This window comes from Lolium rigidum, chromosome 1 (assembly GCF_022539505.1).
Source record: "Lolium rigidum isolate FL_2022 chromosome 1, APGP_CSIRO_Lrig_0.1, whole genome shotgun sequence".
NCBI lineage: Eukaryota > Viridiplantae > Streptophyta > Magnoliopsida > Poales > Poaceae > Lolium > Lolium rigidum.
This window is the reverse complement of record NC_061508.1, coordinates 56,289,521-56,304,310: the sequence shown is the minus strand read 5'-3', so window position 1 is coordinate 56,304,310 and position 14,790 is coordinate 56,289,521. Positions and strand designations below refer to the sequence as shown.

Genomic DNA, 14,790 nt, shown 5'->3' with positions numbered 1-14,790 from the left:
TACCGAAGTAGACAATCATGCATGGATCAAAATATATTTGTCTTATTTCAAAGATTTTCTTGACAAGATGGAACCATGCCAATCAGAGACGCTGGAGCCTGGAGGTGATCGACTGGTTGTACTGTACCCTGATGACATGTTGTTTCATTAATCCGACTGCGCTTTAATCTGCTCTCATCACAGGGCAGCCTGAAGCCGATGCAACAGGAGCAGGAGCAGAAGCAGGCGCGCTCAAGAAGCTCGCCAGGAAGTTGCCACGCTCGTAGAAGTACTCTGCCTTCTCCACCTTCGAGTCCTCATCAACCTATCATCACATTGTTTGCTCAGTGTCTACTCTGTTTTTGTAAAGAGACCCTAGCTGTGCAGCACATCTCAGACTTCATATATTAAAGCAGCCAAACTTACATGGAAGATGCAGACTCCAAAGAACTCGACGCGCTGGCCGTGAGGAGGGTGGTCTTTGAACGGGCCCTCCATGTACCCCCAGTGCCTGAACTTGAAGGCGATCCTCGGCGGCCCGCTGTAGACATCCAGCACTTCGATGGCGAAGCCTCGGGGAAACGCCGTGAGGAACGTTGACATGCCTGACTCGGCGGACTCCTTCTCCGGGTCGTAGATGCGGTGCTCCGGCGGCAGGGTGGTCGCCAGGAACGCGTTGTAGCCGCCAATGGCCGAAATCTCATTCCGTGTCAGGGGCTTCATACCTGTAAATTGTCAATTCGTTTACCTTGCACGGACAACTTATGGGGCATCGATCGTCTGTCCATTGTGTGGAAGTGTGGTGTGGGGCGGTGAGGACTCACCGTTGGTGCTTGCGCTGAATCCATGGGAGTGAACGCTCTTCTGGTCCTCAGGGCGCACCTTGTGGACCATCTCCATCTCCCAGGTCTTGAGCAAGCGCTGGACCTTCTCCTCCAGAGACCCCTCTGGCCATTCCTGTTCCAGTGAATCATGAAGATGATAATTTGTCCCAGCTAACTTGGAAAAGAGGCATTATATGATGCATCCGTGGGTCAGCTGTTTAGTAGAGTACCTTGGTCCTCTCTTCCTCGAAGAGCTTGTTGACCACATCGTAGTTGGGAGGGGCTCCAAGCCTCCACACGGTGCTCTTCTCGCCCTCGCCATGCATGAACGATCGGTACTTGTCACTTTCAGCAGACGCCATAGCTAGCTGCTTGGTTCAAGGTGCAATTTGGTGCCTTTTCGAAGCTGCAAGGCGAGCAAATGGTTAACTCTTTACTTATAGGAGAAAATTGTCTGAGGAGGAGAAGTGCATCCTTGCAAACGTCAAAAGTCACTGCCTCGAAAAACAAAATTGTCAGTTAGTATAAGGTATCCACTAACTGAACTCCATCCATTTGTTCACACACTAGCTAGGCTGCTACTCGCCCTCTCCCTCTCAAAATGCTCAATACTCGGAACCAAATGCACAATCATACATGCAGTTGTCTGAGAGCTCCAGACGTTATGTTGGATGCTTGTTTCTGTGGCTAGATCCCCTCTGTCACGCTAGCCATGTCTTTTCCTAGCGCAGGTTTCGATAATAGTGGCTCCTGGCGTGACGTCCCTGGCAGGGAACCTCCAGCCCTCAGACAAAAACGTACTGTAGGTTCGTGGTAGGTGTGGTGGATTTGTGGTTGTGCCCTCAGACAAAAACGTATTGTAGGTTCGTGGTAGGTGTGGTGGATTTGTGGTTGTTTTTAGCAGTGCCATGTTGACAGTTGTAACATGTTTATTTCCTTTGTTTTAGTTTTATTGTCACCCATAAACTAAATATGTGGACATGGTTCCTATCAGTGGCCATGTAAAACACTTCATTTGGTTCATTAGTGAGCTCTACACTTACACAATAAATCTATCAGTGGCAATGCTCCAGTCGTACTATCTATTGTATTCCATGATGGCATGTCTCATTGTTTCCATCCACAACACATCAGTTTGCTGTTAACACGCAATACCTCATGACCTGCTAGTGCTAATCGAATGAACACAAATTATTAAATTGTTGTAACTTGTTTGAGTAGTTTCACTAAAGCATACAATTATTTGTAGTAGTTTGGTATTCTGCTCAACATGTGAGATTTTAATCATTTAACACCCATATAATTTTGCAAGGGACCATCTAAGCATGGCCATCAATGAAAGATAAGGTAACTGCAAATAGAGTGCTAGCCAAGGAAAAAATAGCGCGCTATAACAAAATAGCGTGGGTCTAAAAAAACACTATTAGCATGTTATAGCGTGCTATTAATGCGAATAGCGCGCTATAGCGCCGAAATAGCGTAGCGTCGGCTCTCCAGATATGCTATAGCGTGCTATTAGCGTTGGAATAGCGCGCTATTTTTTTCCATGGCTAGCACCACATTTTTCGATAAAGGAGCATAGCCCCAGCCTCTGCATCAATAGATGCACATGGCTTGCTTTATTAAAAAGGTGTATCAAGTCTCAACAGTTCCAACAACACTTATTACATTCAAGGAAAAGTTAAGGTCGATAAATGAATCAACCAGCTAAAAATATGGCAAATAGACAGGCTATGCATTTACTAATCTATTAAGATGCTGCCACCCTGGAAAAAGAAGTCCTGCGCAACCGCTAGCATCCGATTGCATTAGCGCTAGCACCACATTAGAGATGTAAGATTTACAGTGGTACAGATCAAAAAATACACGTTATCAACATTGGAGATATATTCCAGTTCCTCAGACAGATATACAGAAGACAAAAGTATGACTCAAAAATAAGCAGCAACCATCCTCCAGCATGAGTTGCATGACAGTTCCTTCTGCAAACAACCGCAATGAGATTGGCATGAAAAAGAGCTTCAAGAGATAGTGGACAGAAAGAAATTTTGGAGTTTAGATAACATAATTAAATAAAGGAAAATACGATATACTTGATGGTTAGCATCGATATGCATCTTTATTTTTGTACACAAGGATTTATAAAGGATCATAGCATCATGCATGGGATAACTAAATTTCTTATGATTGATCAAGAGAGCAAGCAATCTCATAACTGCAACAAAGAGCTATAATTACCTAAAACTGAAAATATTGATATTCAGTGTAAGAAATAATTTTGACCCATCAGAGATGAGCTTAACAAAATGTAGGGCACCCTAGCAATTTTTGTTAAAACATGCACCTTGTAGTTTGCCAAAAGCATACCAACACAGTGCCCTTGCAGTTCATCATGGAACAATAATGTACCGAAAATACATACATCAGTCCTCAATTTAATAAGACTGTACTTAGCCTATGTTGCTCAAATACTTACCACTTCCTGAATGAACAATTTAACAGTATAAGGGAACAGAAATCAACGTGGTACCAACCTGAAGTGTTACATAAGTAAATAAACTGAGCCGATTTTCAGTTTACAAAACTAAATCATGTACTGTATGGCATCCATATTCCAGCATATCACATAGCCTAGCTGGCTAGCTGTCTCAGTGCCTCTTGTGATATCGATATTCGATATTTATTTAAAAAGGCGAGAATGTGCTGCAGCTCTACTTGTGCCAACTTTCTCTTAAATGTATTGCATGACTGAGTTCTAAAGTTGGGAAAAGGTGGCAATGAACATTTTTGGGTTGCCACGCTGATCTTGGGTGCAGGGACCTAGACACCATATTCACATTTTAGACTAATTATGCTTCTTCCACTCGTTTAAGAACCTGAAAAATAGTGGATGTGGACTCACTACATATGAGGATCTTTCAGATAGTTGGTGAAAAGATACAAAGTTGTCTTTGGATCTTACCTTATGGTGACTGGGCTACATTTAGGGGATAAGGTTTTTCACAACCTTTGTCCTGGCATCACATCACATGACCCTGAATAAAGAAGACTTGTGAGAACAAATGTATGTACTATAACAAGTGTCTCCAGTCCATAACAAGTGTCGCTGTACAAAACTTCTAAGCTACCAGCCAGCAAGCAGCAACGATACAAAACTATCCTCAGGAGAGCTTGATCTTCACCACTACTGCAAAATTTCACTAAACTTAGGGAATACTCTGCTTAGTTACAGTACAAACAACCGAGGCAGCTTGCAAGTAGCCTGTAGCGATACAGCTTTGTTGTAGGAACAGGTTCGAAGGCCAACTTGGGAAAGCCTTCCTTATTTCTCACCCGGCATTCCTAAATCTCCTGGAACAGATCAAATATGGGACAACCTCTCAGTCAAGACTAGAAAGAATGGTAGCTAGCCTTGAAATTACCTGCAACAACTGGTCGCCCTGCCCCGGACTTTCAGCTGAAAGTCCAGGACTGGCAAGTAAAACAGAACCAAGTTAGTGGCTCTTCTCCTGCCTGGAGATAACTCCTACACCAAGTTAGTGGCTCGACCGTTCAGCATTCACTCTTCTGCTAAAATTGCTCCAATGTGAATCTCCTTCTCATCCTAGATTTGCTGTTAATTCAATTGGGTGTTTCAGTGATCAAGACCATTAGCAAGTAACGTGAAGCAGTTAAAGGTATACATATCCCTCTTTTCCTATCTTAGATAAATGACATCTGAAAACTATACTAAATGTGTTCGAATTTTTTTCAGGCGCTTATGAAACTCTTCATTGTCGATGTCGTCTCCTTTGCTTCCCAGTTGCTCGCGTACTTTGTTATAATATGTGCTGGTTTGTTCATCGACTGTTCTTTGTGTGCTCATCGATTGATGACATCCTTTGTAACTTTAGTTTCCATTCCATTTCCATTTGGTTACAACTGCAGGAGTTATAGTGGCATTCTTTTATTGCTGCCTGAAGCAACTCTGAGGGTGTTTAGATGCAGAGCATGAAACAGTTCAGGGCCAATCTGCAAGTCACAGCGAAGCAGCACCAATCCTGCTGAGCAAAGAAGTTGTATTCAGGTACGGAGCAACTGAAGAGCAACCGGAGTCTAGCATGTGCTCTGCTGCCTCTGCGGAAGATTTGTACAATGAGAAGATATGCAAACTCTGCTACGATGAAGCCCAGAGCTGCTTCTTCATACCCTGTGGCCATGGTTTCACCTGCTTTACATGTGCAAGGAGGTATGTTTCTAATCCGGACTTCGAGTTCGACAAGTCTGATTAACTTATGGGCTTAAAATCTGGCTCATAATCTGTGTTGAAGTTCTAAATCTTATCCCCTACACCTGCTTCTGCGGGCGACGCCTACACCTGCTTCTGCGGGCGACGCCGCGATCCCCCCAACGACCTCTTCCTCACCCCGCACTCCTGTGGCGAGCCCTGCTCCAAGCCCCTCGGGAAAACAAATCCTCCTGCTGCAGCCAAGGGCGCGGCCTACCCCGATGAAGATGCTCATGCTGCCACCAAGTGCCCGCACGTCTGCGTCCTGCAGTGCCACCCTGGGCCGTGCCCACCCTGCAAGGCCTTTGCTCCTGACCGGCCATGTCCTTGCGGCAAGCAATCTATCACTCGCCGGTGCGCGGACTGGAGTACGCCTGATACATGTGGGCAGCAATGCCAGCAACTGCTCACCTGCGGGAGGCACCGTTGCGAGAAGGTCTGCCACACCGGGCCTTGCGGGGACTGTCAGGTTAACTTGTCCGCACACTGCTTATGTGGCAAGAAAACAGATACCTTGTTGTGCGGCGAGATGGTGGCGAAAGGGAAGCTGTCGAAGAAGGATGGGGTGTTCTCTTGCAGTGCGGTTTGTGGCCGTAATCTTTCATGTGGCAACCATGCCTGCGAGGATGTTTGCCACCCAGGGCCATGCAGGGAGTGCGGTCTTGTGTCAGGGATGGTCACCACATGCCATTGCGGCAAGACAAGGCTCCAGGAGAAGAGGGCGAGCTGCTTGGACCCAATCCCCACCTGTGTCAAGGTTTGCGACAAGAAATTGCCGTGCGGGGTGCATAGGTGCAAGGTTACATGTCACGAGGGTAAGTGTGCACGGTGCTTGGTACGCGTTGAGCAGAGGTGCCGCTGTGGCTCATCGGGCCAGATGGTGGAGTGCTACATGGCCTCGATGGAAGAGTTCCGTTGCAACAAGCCCTGTGGCCGCAAGAAGAACTGCGGGAGGCACAGGTGCAGTGAGTGCTGTTGCCCGCTGTCGAAGCCATTTTCTCAGCATGAAGGTGACAACATGGATCCTCATTTCTGCCGGATACCATGTGGCAAGAAGCTCCGGTGTGGGCAGCATGGATGCCAGCATCTCTGCCACAGCGGTCACAGCGATCCTTGCCGCGAGACCATATTCAGTGATCTCACTTGTGCCTGTGGCAGGACATCTATTCTGCCACCGCAGCCGTGCGGCACACCAGCTCCATCATGCCCGCACCAGTGCATTGTCCCTCAACCTTGTGGGCATCCAGCTTCGCATCAATGCCATTTTGGAGACTGCCTGCCTTGCGTGGTGCCAGTAACGAGAGAATGCAGTGGGGGACATGTGATGTTAAGGAACATCCCTTGTGGTTCAAAGGACATCAGATGCAACCAACCCTGTGGAAAGAACCGTCAATGTGGACTGCATGCTTGCGCCAGGACTTGCCATCCTTCCCCTTGTGATCCGCCGCCTACAAATGGAGATGCTAGTTCAAGCTCTGGGAGCAAAGTTTCATGTGGACAGTTATGCAGTGTCCCAAGGAGGGAATGCAAGCACACTTGCAATACCCCATGCCACCCATTATCACCTTGCCCAGACATTAGATGTCAAGTCCATACAATGGTGATAGTATGTTTGATACTTCCATGATACAGAAGCTGCCAATGCCTCTCCAGCCAGTGAATTCAAGCGGGATGAGGGTACCTCTTGGGCAGAGGAAGCTTTGCTGTGATGAGGAGTGTGCAAAAGTGGAGAGGAAAAGGGTCCTTGCTGAAGCTTTTGACATCATACCGCCCAATCTGGATGCATTGCATTTCGGTGAGAACTCAAGCGCATCGGAATTGCTTTCTGATCTTCTCCGTCGAGAGCCAAAGTGGGTGCTGGCCATAGAGGAGCGGTGCAAATTTCTTGTGCTTGGAAAGGCGCGAGGAAATTCTTCAAGTAACATCAAGGTCCATGTGTTCTGTCAAATGACGAAGGACAAGAGGGATGCTATCGGGCTCATTGCGAGATAGGTGGAAGCTGTCTGTTCGAGGCTGTTGGTTGGGAGCCCAAGAGTTTTGTTACCATCCATGTCACACCCAAGTCGAAGGTGCCTGCTCGTGTTACTGGGCTCCAAAGCTGGTATCCCTGTCTCGGCTTCCTATCCTTATTTTGATCCCATGGTGGACATGGACCCGAGACTCGTTGTTTCAATGCTGGACCTGCCAAGGAAGCTGATGTTAGCTCTCTGGTCTTGAGGTTTGGTGGGGAGTGTGAATTGGTTTGGCTGAATGACAAAAATGCCTTGGCGGTCTTCCGTGATCCAGCTAGAGCCGTGACAGCGCCGAGGCGGCTGGACTATGGGTCCGCTTACCGGGGGGCTGCGATGTTTTCCCCAAGCAGCATCGCTCGGGCTTCGTCATCGAGGCAATGTGTGGGTTCGGGCACGGAGGGACGGAGGATCCACTTGCACGGGGCAGTGCCAAGCCATGGAAGAAGGCTGGTGCCTGCGAGCACGGATCATCTGGAGACTGGCATTCTCCAGGGACGAGTGTGCTTGGTCAAGCTCCAGGGTCAGCTTGGAGGCAGGCTGATACCCCTGGCCAGGTCATGGGTACATCTAGATTGACTGCTCTGGAGTCTCCTTCTGGCACAAGCTCCTTGCCAGCTGACAAACGCAAGCCTGATCTCCGCACTGATGCTGGGTCCGGAGCTGGGAAGAATCGTGTGAGTGATGAGGTGTAGGTGGTTTGGTCGAGATTCCTTGCTTTTATTTGGATATCATTCAGAAGTACTGATTCTGTCACCGGGGCATCCCCATGTAAGACTGCTGCTTCTTTTGCAGGCCTTCATTTGAACTAAGAAGAAACATGACATAAATTTGCCTTCTACTGTCTGCTCGCTTTCTGTGTTTGGATGGTACTTCGTGTGATCTTAATGCCTTCTACTCTCCAAGCGGGGGAAATGCCGTGCAGATTTTGCTTCTGTTCCAAAGTGTTGATATGTAGTCAGCTCCGAAGTGCTTATATCCGTGTGGTCTTAATGCCCGAGAGATACAGTATCCACCACAAATTTTTACAAAAAGAATTTTCCTATTATTCAGCTATATATAGCTTACGAGATTGCCAACACAGCCAATTCTTCACCAACATTACATGATTGCACTGTTTTCCGATGATGGATTGGTGTTATATCTCTGCAATGCCAGGCTTAATGAGATTCGGAAAGCTACTACCGTGCCTAGTGGTTTGCATAGGCAAAACATTTATATCTGCAGGTGGTAAGTTTCATCTATTCAATAATTGGTCAGGCTTGCACCTTGGGACTTTAGCTTCAGTTTGCAGCATTACACCTTGATATTTGGATTTTTTGCTTGGAATGTGCAGTTGCTCTTGTTCAGGACGCACAGTTGATGTTCAATGGAATGCCTCGACATTTATTTATAATCAGTACTGTGCACTGATGCATGTTCTTTTTTACTGCGAGGTGCGCTCTCTGTCCCTTTGCGTGGTTGCTCTGAGGTCAAGTCGCACCTCCTCTGTTGATTTGTTACACAGATCGTGGTTAGTGATGTCGTAGTTCTGTTCATTTCCTAATGTATCAAGTATCTACTAGATGTTTCATATTCATGTTTGTTTCTCTTCATAATTCTGTGAATCCTTGTGAGAACAAGCTTCTCCTGAATACTTTGAGTAACTGAAAAACATTACTAAATACAAAATAGATGTGCTTACCTTTGTTTGTTTCAACATCACAACTGCAGAATTGGTTGGATCTCATAACAAATGTTATGATCATTACTAAGTCCAATCCAACATATCCTTGGAATGATTTCCATCAGAATGCACGTCAGATTTAGCATCCTAGAACGTTCTCTAGAACACATGTCTACATCTTTGCACCCACCTTTGCAGCATGTTTTTCATCTAGAACGCTCACGAAACGATGCTACCTCCGTTTCATAGAATAAGGTCTATACTTTTTTTTTGGTAAAGTCAAGCTAAGTAAAATTTCACCAAACTTTTATAAAAAACGATCAACAACCACGATATTATGTACATATCATATGAAAATATATTTCATGATGCATCTAACGGTGTTGAGTTTGGATTGTACATATTACAATTTTTCCTAAAAACTTGGTCAAAATTAATCTAGTTTGACCTTTAGAAAAAAATATTAGCCTTATTCATTGAAATGGAGGTAGTATTTGCAATATTTTCCCTTCATGCGCGTTCTCCCTCCATTTCCCTTATCGTTGCTATCCCGGCACTGGTTTACGCAAGCTAGGCTGTGGCAGGCAAGGAAGGTGAGGCCTCCCTGGCAGAGTTCTTGTTTGGTCACCGTCGGCTCTCAAGCCTCTCCCACACACTGGTCGCCACCGGAGGTCCACCATGCTGCTTGCTGGCCTCTTCTGTACTTAATATATGGCTGAATGGCTGCGACGCATCCTTGGATTTGCCAGTCTCCTCGTCCAGCCTCTTCCTTGTTGTCCATGTCGCACTTCTTTGAGCCACAAGGGATGGTGTTGAGCGATCAGCTGCAAATCCAGCCTGCAGGTAATTGCTCTTGTTCTTCGCCCATTTATTGTCGTCGTATCATTTCAGTCTTTTTTTTTTCCAAACTTCATATCAGTGCCTATTAAATAGTCGCATATCCATAGATATTTATCATGTTTATGTTAAATATCTCTTAACACAAATGGTACTTCAAACTTGGTGCGAAGCACCAGGTTAACAGTGGACGGAGGACCTACTTCTGGTTAGACTGGTGGACGGGCACGGGGCCCCTTCGCTTTACTTTCCCTAGGTTGTTCGCCTGCTGCGACAACCACTTTGCGACTGTTCAGGGGGTTAGAACCAGCAGGGGCTGGAGAATTCGCTTCCGGCGTACCTTCGGCCTCGCTGAGAGGGCGGAATGGGACAACCTCTGCAGGATCTTTGACCTGTCGCCGGCCTCTGAGGGCGATGATGTGGTACGTTGGGCGCTTGAGCCATCTGGCGAGTACTCCACCTGCTCGATGTACTCCAAACTGTCCCGGGGAGGGACGATCACCCACTTCAAGGAAATTTGGCGCACTAGGGTCCCGCCAAAAATCCGGGTCTTCCTCTGGCAACTCATCCGAGAAAGGCTACTGTCAGGGGACCAATTAGTCAAGCGACATGGGCCATCGAATGGGCGATGTGCCCTATGTGGCGAATGGGAAACTTGTGACCATATTTTCTTCGCTTGCCACCTCGCTAAATTTATGTGGGCAGGAATCAGGGACCTCCTCTCCTGCTCATGGAACTCAGCAGGGGCTGCGGATTTCATCGCCATTGCCGACGGCTTGTCGGGTAGACTCCGTAGGATAGCTTGGTTTACTTTCGCAGCGCAATGTTGGACGCTGTGGAACATTCGCAACAAGCTAGCTATTGAGGGCTCTCTCATCTCTAGCCCTGCTGATGCTACCTTCAAAATGTCTATCTACATGCAGAGCTGGAGGGTTCTGGTCAGACCGAGGGACCGACCACTGCTGGACGCGGCGCTGGACGAGGTTAGGAGGCTACATGCACGAACCCGGGCCGGAGGACACTGACGCCGACGACGACTGCTCTTCGCCCGCTCCATGCACTTTAGTTTCCCTTTTTCATCTAGGAGTTGATCTTGGTACCAGACTTTGCTCGTTTGTATTGTGGCATCAGCACTTTGGAGGCATCAGTCTTTGTTGGGTGTGTGTTGTATCGATACTCTATGGTTGCCGTGATGGCTTTATATATAAAGCCGGGCCAAGGGCCTTATGTTTAAAAAAATATCTCTTAACATATAATAATTCACAGTTTTACAGACTGAACTATACTGTTTTGTCATGTTTTCTTCAGATTCTTGATCACACTACAGGAATCGCTACGTATGCCGACGGCCTCCGGCCCTCGGCGTACCAGAGCCTAGCCCTCGGCGTACGGTACGCCGACGGGACCCTCGGCGTAGCTCCTCGGGGAAGACTGGCCTCGGCAGAAGCCACGTGGCCCTCGGCGTATCGGCGACCGTCGGCGTAGAACGAGAGGGCCGAGGGCCAGGCCACCCGTCGGCGTACTAGCGCTCGGCGTAGCACGCTAACGGGCGCCGTCGAGCTGACGGCCGTTACGGCTACGCCGAGGGGGCAGCCGTCGGTGTACCGAGCCACGCGTCGCATCCTGGCGGGCTGTGCTGCACGCTATGCCGAGGGGCGCGGCCGTCGGCGTACCCCGCCACGCGTTGCACCCTGGCGAGCTGTGCTGCACGCTCCGCCGAGCGGGTGGCCGTCGGCGTACGCTGCCACGTGTCGCGCCCTGTTTCATCTCCACGCTGCCCCGAGGGGGAACCCGTCGGCGTAGCACCTGCCATATGGTTCATGCCGACGCTACCCCGAGGGGGAACCCGTCGGCGTAGCACCTGCCATATGGTTCATGTCGACGCTACCCCGAGGGGGAACCCGTCGGCGTAGAGCTGACCATTTTTTTCTTTTTTTTGCTGGTTTGGTTGTTTCCCAGGATTAGCAGCACATTAAATCACAAATTAATTCACACGAAATAGAGTAAGTGCAAATAGACATAACACGAAGTTCAAGTCTCATAACATAGTTGCGGATACATAGTTGCGGATACATAGTCGTAGTCTCATAACATAGGTACAAGTGTCATAGTGTCATAGTGCGGATACATAAGTAGCTACTATGGGACAACTAGAGGAGCTCGTCGCCGCTAAACACCGGCCGGGCCGATTCCTTCCAGTAGAAGCTGCGGAAGAACCACCGGGAGAAGGACCGGGAGAAGTACCGGGAGTAGCACCGGGAGAAGGACCACCATGATGAACCGGTGTGATCTCCCTCCCACCACCCTGGTTTCCGGAACATCCCGTTCCCTACACACATGTTCCCGAGATGTTAGCAATTTGCGAGGCAAAGGAAAACCGTAGTATTCGGTTTGGCGAAGAACTTACCGCTGTTCTCCCATAGTACTCCGCAGCGAAATTTTCCTTCGATGGCATGTTTGGCGCCGGCCCCGGAAAGGGAGGCATCGGCCTAAATCCACTGTTTGTCCAGTTTGATTGGCCACCATCGACGCCTGCAAGATAGTTTACATGTCAGTCTTTGCAGAAATGAAGCATCAAACTAGGGGAAAGTGGGACTTGTCATCATTTGCGAAAACAAAGGTTGGAACTTACATGTACATATGCCATGTACTCCATGAACTGCTGCTTGCTGCTGGTTGAAGGCCACCTGATATTCTTGATGAGCGGCCACGTAGGCCGCCTCGAAGTCAGGCTACAATTTCACAAATTCATGTCTCGTTAGCACTTAGCAATGTATGAACGAAAGTCGGAAAGAGGATGGAAATGAGAGAAACTTACGTCGTATGCGGGTTGTTGCCGAGCCCGGCGACGAGGCGGGAGAGGGGGGCTGTCCTTGGTGAGTCCCGCCTTGAGACGCGTGAAGGTCGTGGTGAGGGTATGCTTCACGGCCTTGTTCATCATGGCGAGACGGCCATGCGGCAACCCTCCGGACGACAGGACCAACGACTCCTCGTCGACCTCCGCGCTCATGGGGTCATCCACCTCCGGGTGACGATGCCTCACCATCTCGCAGTAGTTCTCGACGTCCTCGGCGTAGGTGCCGAAGTACTCAGGGAGCGAGGGCTGAGGCTGCGAGAGATCGGGCTTCTTAAGCCGCATCTTGTTGTATATCTCGAGGTCAGAAATCTCCTCGTCGGGTCCTAACGCGGCCCTCTGCATCGCGAAAGGAAATGTTGTGAGTACCAACTTTGAACCTGAAGGAAAATAAAATGTATACATACCGTCTTCCCCTTGTAGCGCTCGTAGCTGAGGTTTCCCCCACAGTGTGTGCCACCGTCGCCTCGATTCTCCGCGTTCCGCCTCGCCACGGCTGCAAAGTCCTCGTCCATCTTGAGCCACCTCGTCCTAACCATCTCCTCCCATGCCTCGGCATGCGGCTCGGCCAATCGGGGATAACCTGAAAATGCAATACTCAACTCAATCTAATGCAATCGCAACTTAGTAGCAATGTAGAATCTCATTGACATTTTACTCACCGACATGTAGTCCTCCACCGTCATCTCGTACTCGGCCTTAGCATTCTTACCGACAATGTCCGAGCTTCGGACCCTCTCGCCTCTCTGCGCCCGAAGTGACCCGCGGACGTGATCCTTTGGTTGTACCACACCTGCGGTGTCAACCTCTCACAAGTCGCCCGCAAAGTCCTGTTCGCGGCCGTCTCCTCAACCTCGGGCGCCACACGATAAAAACACTTCAATCATGCAAAAAACAATTGTGAGAGTCATGAGTTAGAACATTGGGGTCATCAAATATGAACGAAGCTCGAGAAAATATGTCTTACCCAAAACTTTCTCATCACGGCCTCGGCGGCCGTCGGGAAGCCTACGCCGGGGGCACTCTCGTAGTCCGTCCAAGTAGTGGCTAGCTTCTTCTCGCCAGGCTGGGACGAGTGCCGAGGGATAGTACTTGCCCGGCCAGAACTTCCTAAGCAAAGCTCCAATCATCTTTGCTAGGCGGGCGCCCCTTGACCCCGGAGGAAATATCCAATTGCTGCACATGAAAATCAAACATTAGCACATGAAAATCAAACATTAGTACATGAAAATCGAAATTGCCAAATTAGTACACTTACTCGGGGCCAGCGGGAATAATAAGGGTCTTCGCCTCATGGGTCTTAGGCTCCTTCCTCTCGTCGGGGACTCTCGCTTCCCCACGAATCTTCAGTGGCTTCGGCCGCCCATCCTCCTCCGGAGTCTCAAACCCGCGGCTAGAGTCCTCCTCGGCTCTAGACTCCGTCTCCGCCTCCTCTCTAGACGTCCCCTCCAAAAAGAACCCGGAAGCAACGTCGCCTGAAGCCGAGGGGGTGGCTCAAAGTCCGGTCCTCCCCAGCCACCTCCACCTCCACCTCCACCTCCACCTCCTCCCAAGCCACCTCCACCTCCACCACCTCGTCCCCGTCCTCGTCCTCGTCCTCGTCCTCCTCCTCCTCCCGCGCCGTCCTCGTAACGCGGATTGCGACGCGGTGCCCTCTCACTCCTTCTAACATTGTTCTTGCGTTGTTGCATCTTCTTAAGCAAGCTCGACGAGTCCTCCTTGCCGCCGCTCATATTGTTCAATCACTTGCATTGAGAAAGAGAAAACAATTAAGAAGCATGTTGAAAAATATATAAATAGTAAGCATAAAGACACTAAACAATTAAGAAGCATGTTCAAAAATATATAAACACTAAGCATAAAGATACTAAACAATAAAGAAGCATGTTGAAAAAAATATAAATACTAAGCATAAAGATACTAAACAAATAAGAAGCATGTTGAAATATAAACACATAAAAGACCCTCACCAGCCGTCATCAATCTCATCGTCAATCTCATTTTGTTTCTCCTTGCCACTATCACTATCACTATCTTTTGAGTAGTAAGTTGGATCTTGATAGACGGGTGGAGGCTCATCATCGCTATCATCTTCCACTTGTAACTTCTCGAGCATATCTATGTCCTTTAGATCCACCAGCGACTCACCACGAGTTTCTGCATCGTTCACGAGGTCCTCTTCAAGAACACATTCTAACTCAAAGTGCCCGAAGTCCTCTTCCTCTTGATAGAAAATTCCCTCGTATGTTACGGGGTCAATGTTGTTGTAATCGTCCTCGGAGGGAATCGGTAGGTTACCATGTGGCGATACACGGAACACGACTTCCCAGCCGTTGAGGGCCGCTTTCCGGCAT

The 14,790-nt window shown here is 48.6% G+C and overlaps 1 protein-coding gene and 1 pseudogene across 1 annotated transcript; one reads left to right on the top strand and one right to left on the bottom strand.

The window, feature by feature from the left end:
* Window positions 1-1,424, bottom strand: LOC124673425 (pathogen-related protein-like). Its single transcript, XM_047209508.1, has 4 exons — window positions 1,034-1,424; window positions 804-936; window positions 406-704; window positions 1-304 (listed from the first exon to the last, which is right to left on the bottom strand). The coding sequence occupies exons 1-4, from the start codon at window positions 1,163-1,165 to the stop codon at window positions 164-166; spliced, it is 705 nt and encodes a 234-aa protein (XP_047065464.1). The 5' UTR covers window positions 1,166-1,424; the 3' UTR covers window positions 1-163.
* Window positions 1,425-4,202: 2,778 nt separating this feature from the next.
* Window positions 4,203-14,586, top strand: LOC124708284 (annotated as a pseudogene).
* Window positions 14,587-14,790: the final 204 nt, after the last annotated feature.

Excerpts from the sequence above, each read along its gene's own strand:
- LOC124673425 (XM_047209508.1), bottom strand. The coding sequence starts at position 1,165 with ATGGCGTCTGCTGAAAGTGACAAGTACCGATCGTTCATGCATGGCGAG. Across the intron at positions 937-1,033 it reads TCGAGGAAGAGAGGACCAAG|GAATGGCCAGAGGGGTCTCT; the intron begins GTACTCTACTAA and ends TCACTGGAACAG. Across the intron at positions 305-405 it reads TTGGAGTCTGCATCTTCCAT|GTTGATGAGGACTCGAAGGT; the intron begins GTAAGTTTGGCT and ends ATGTGATGATAG.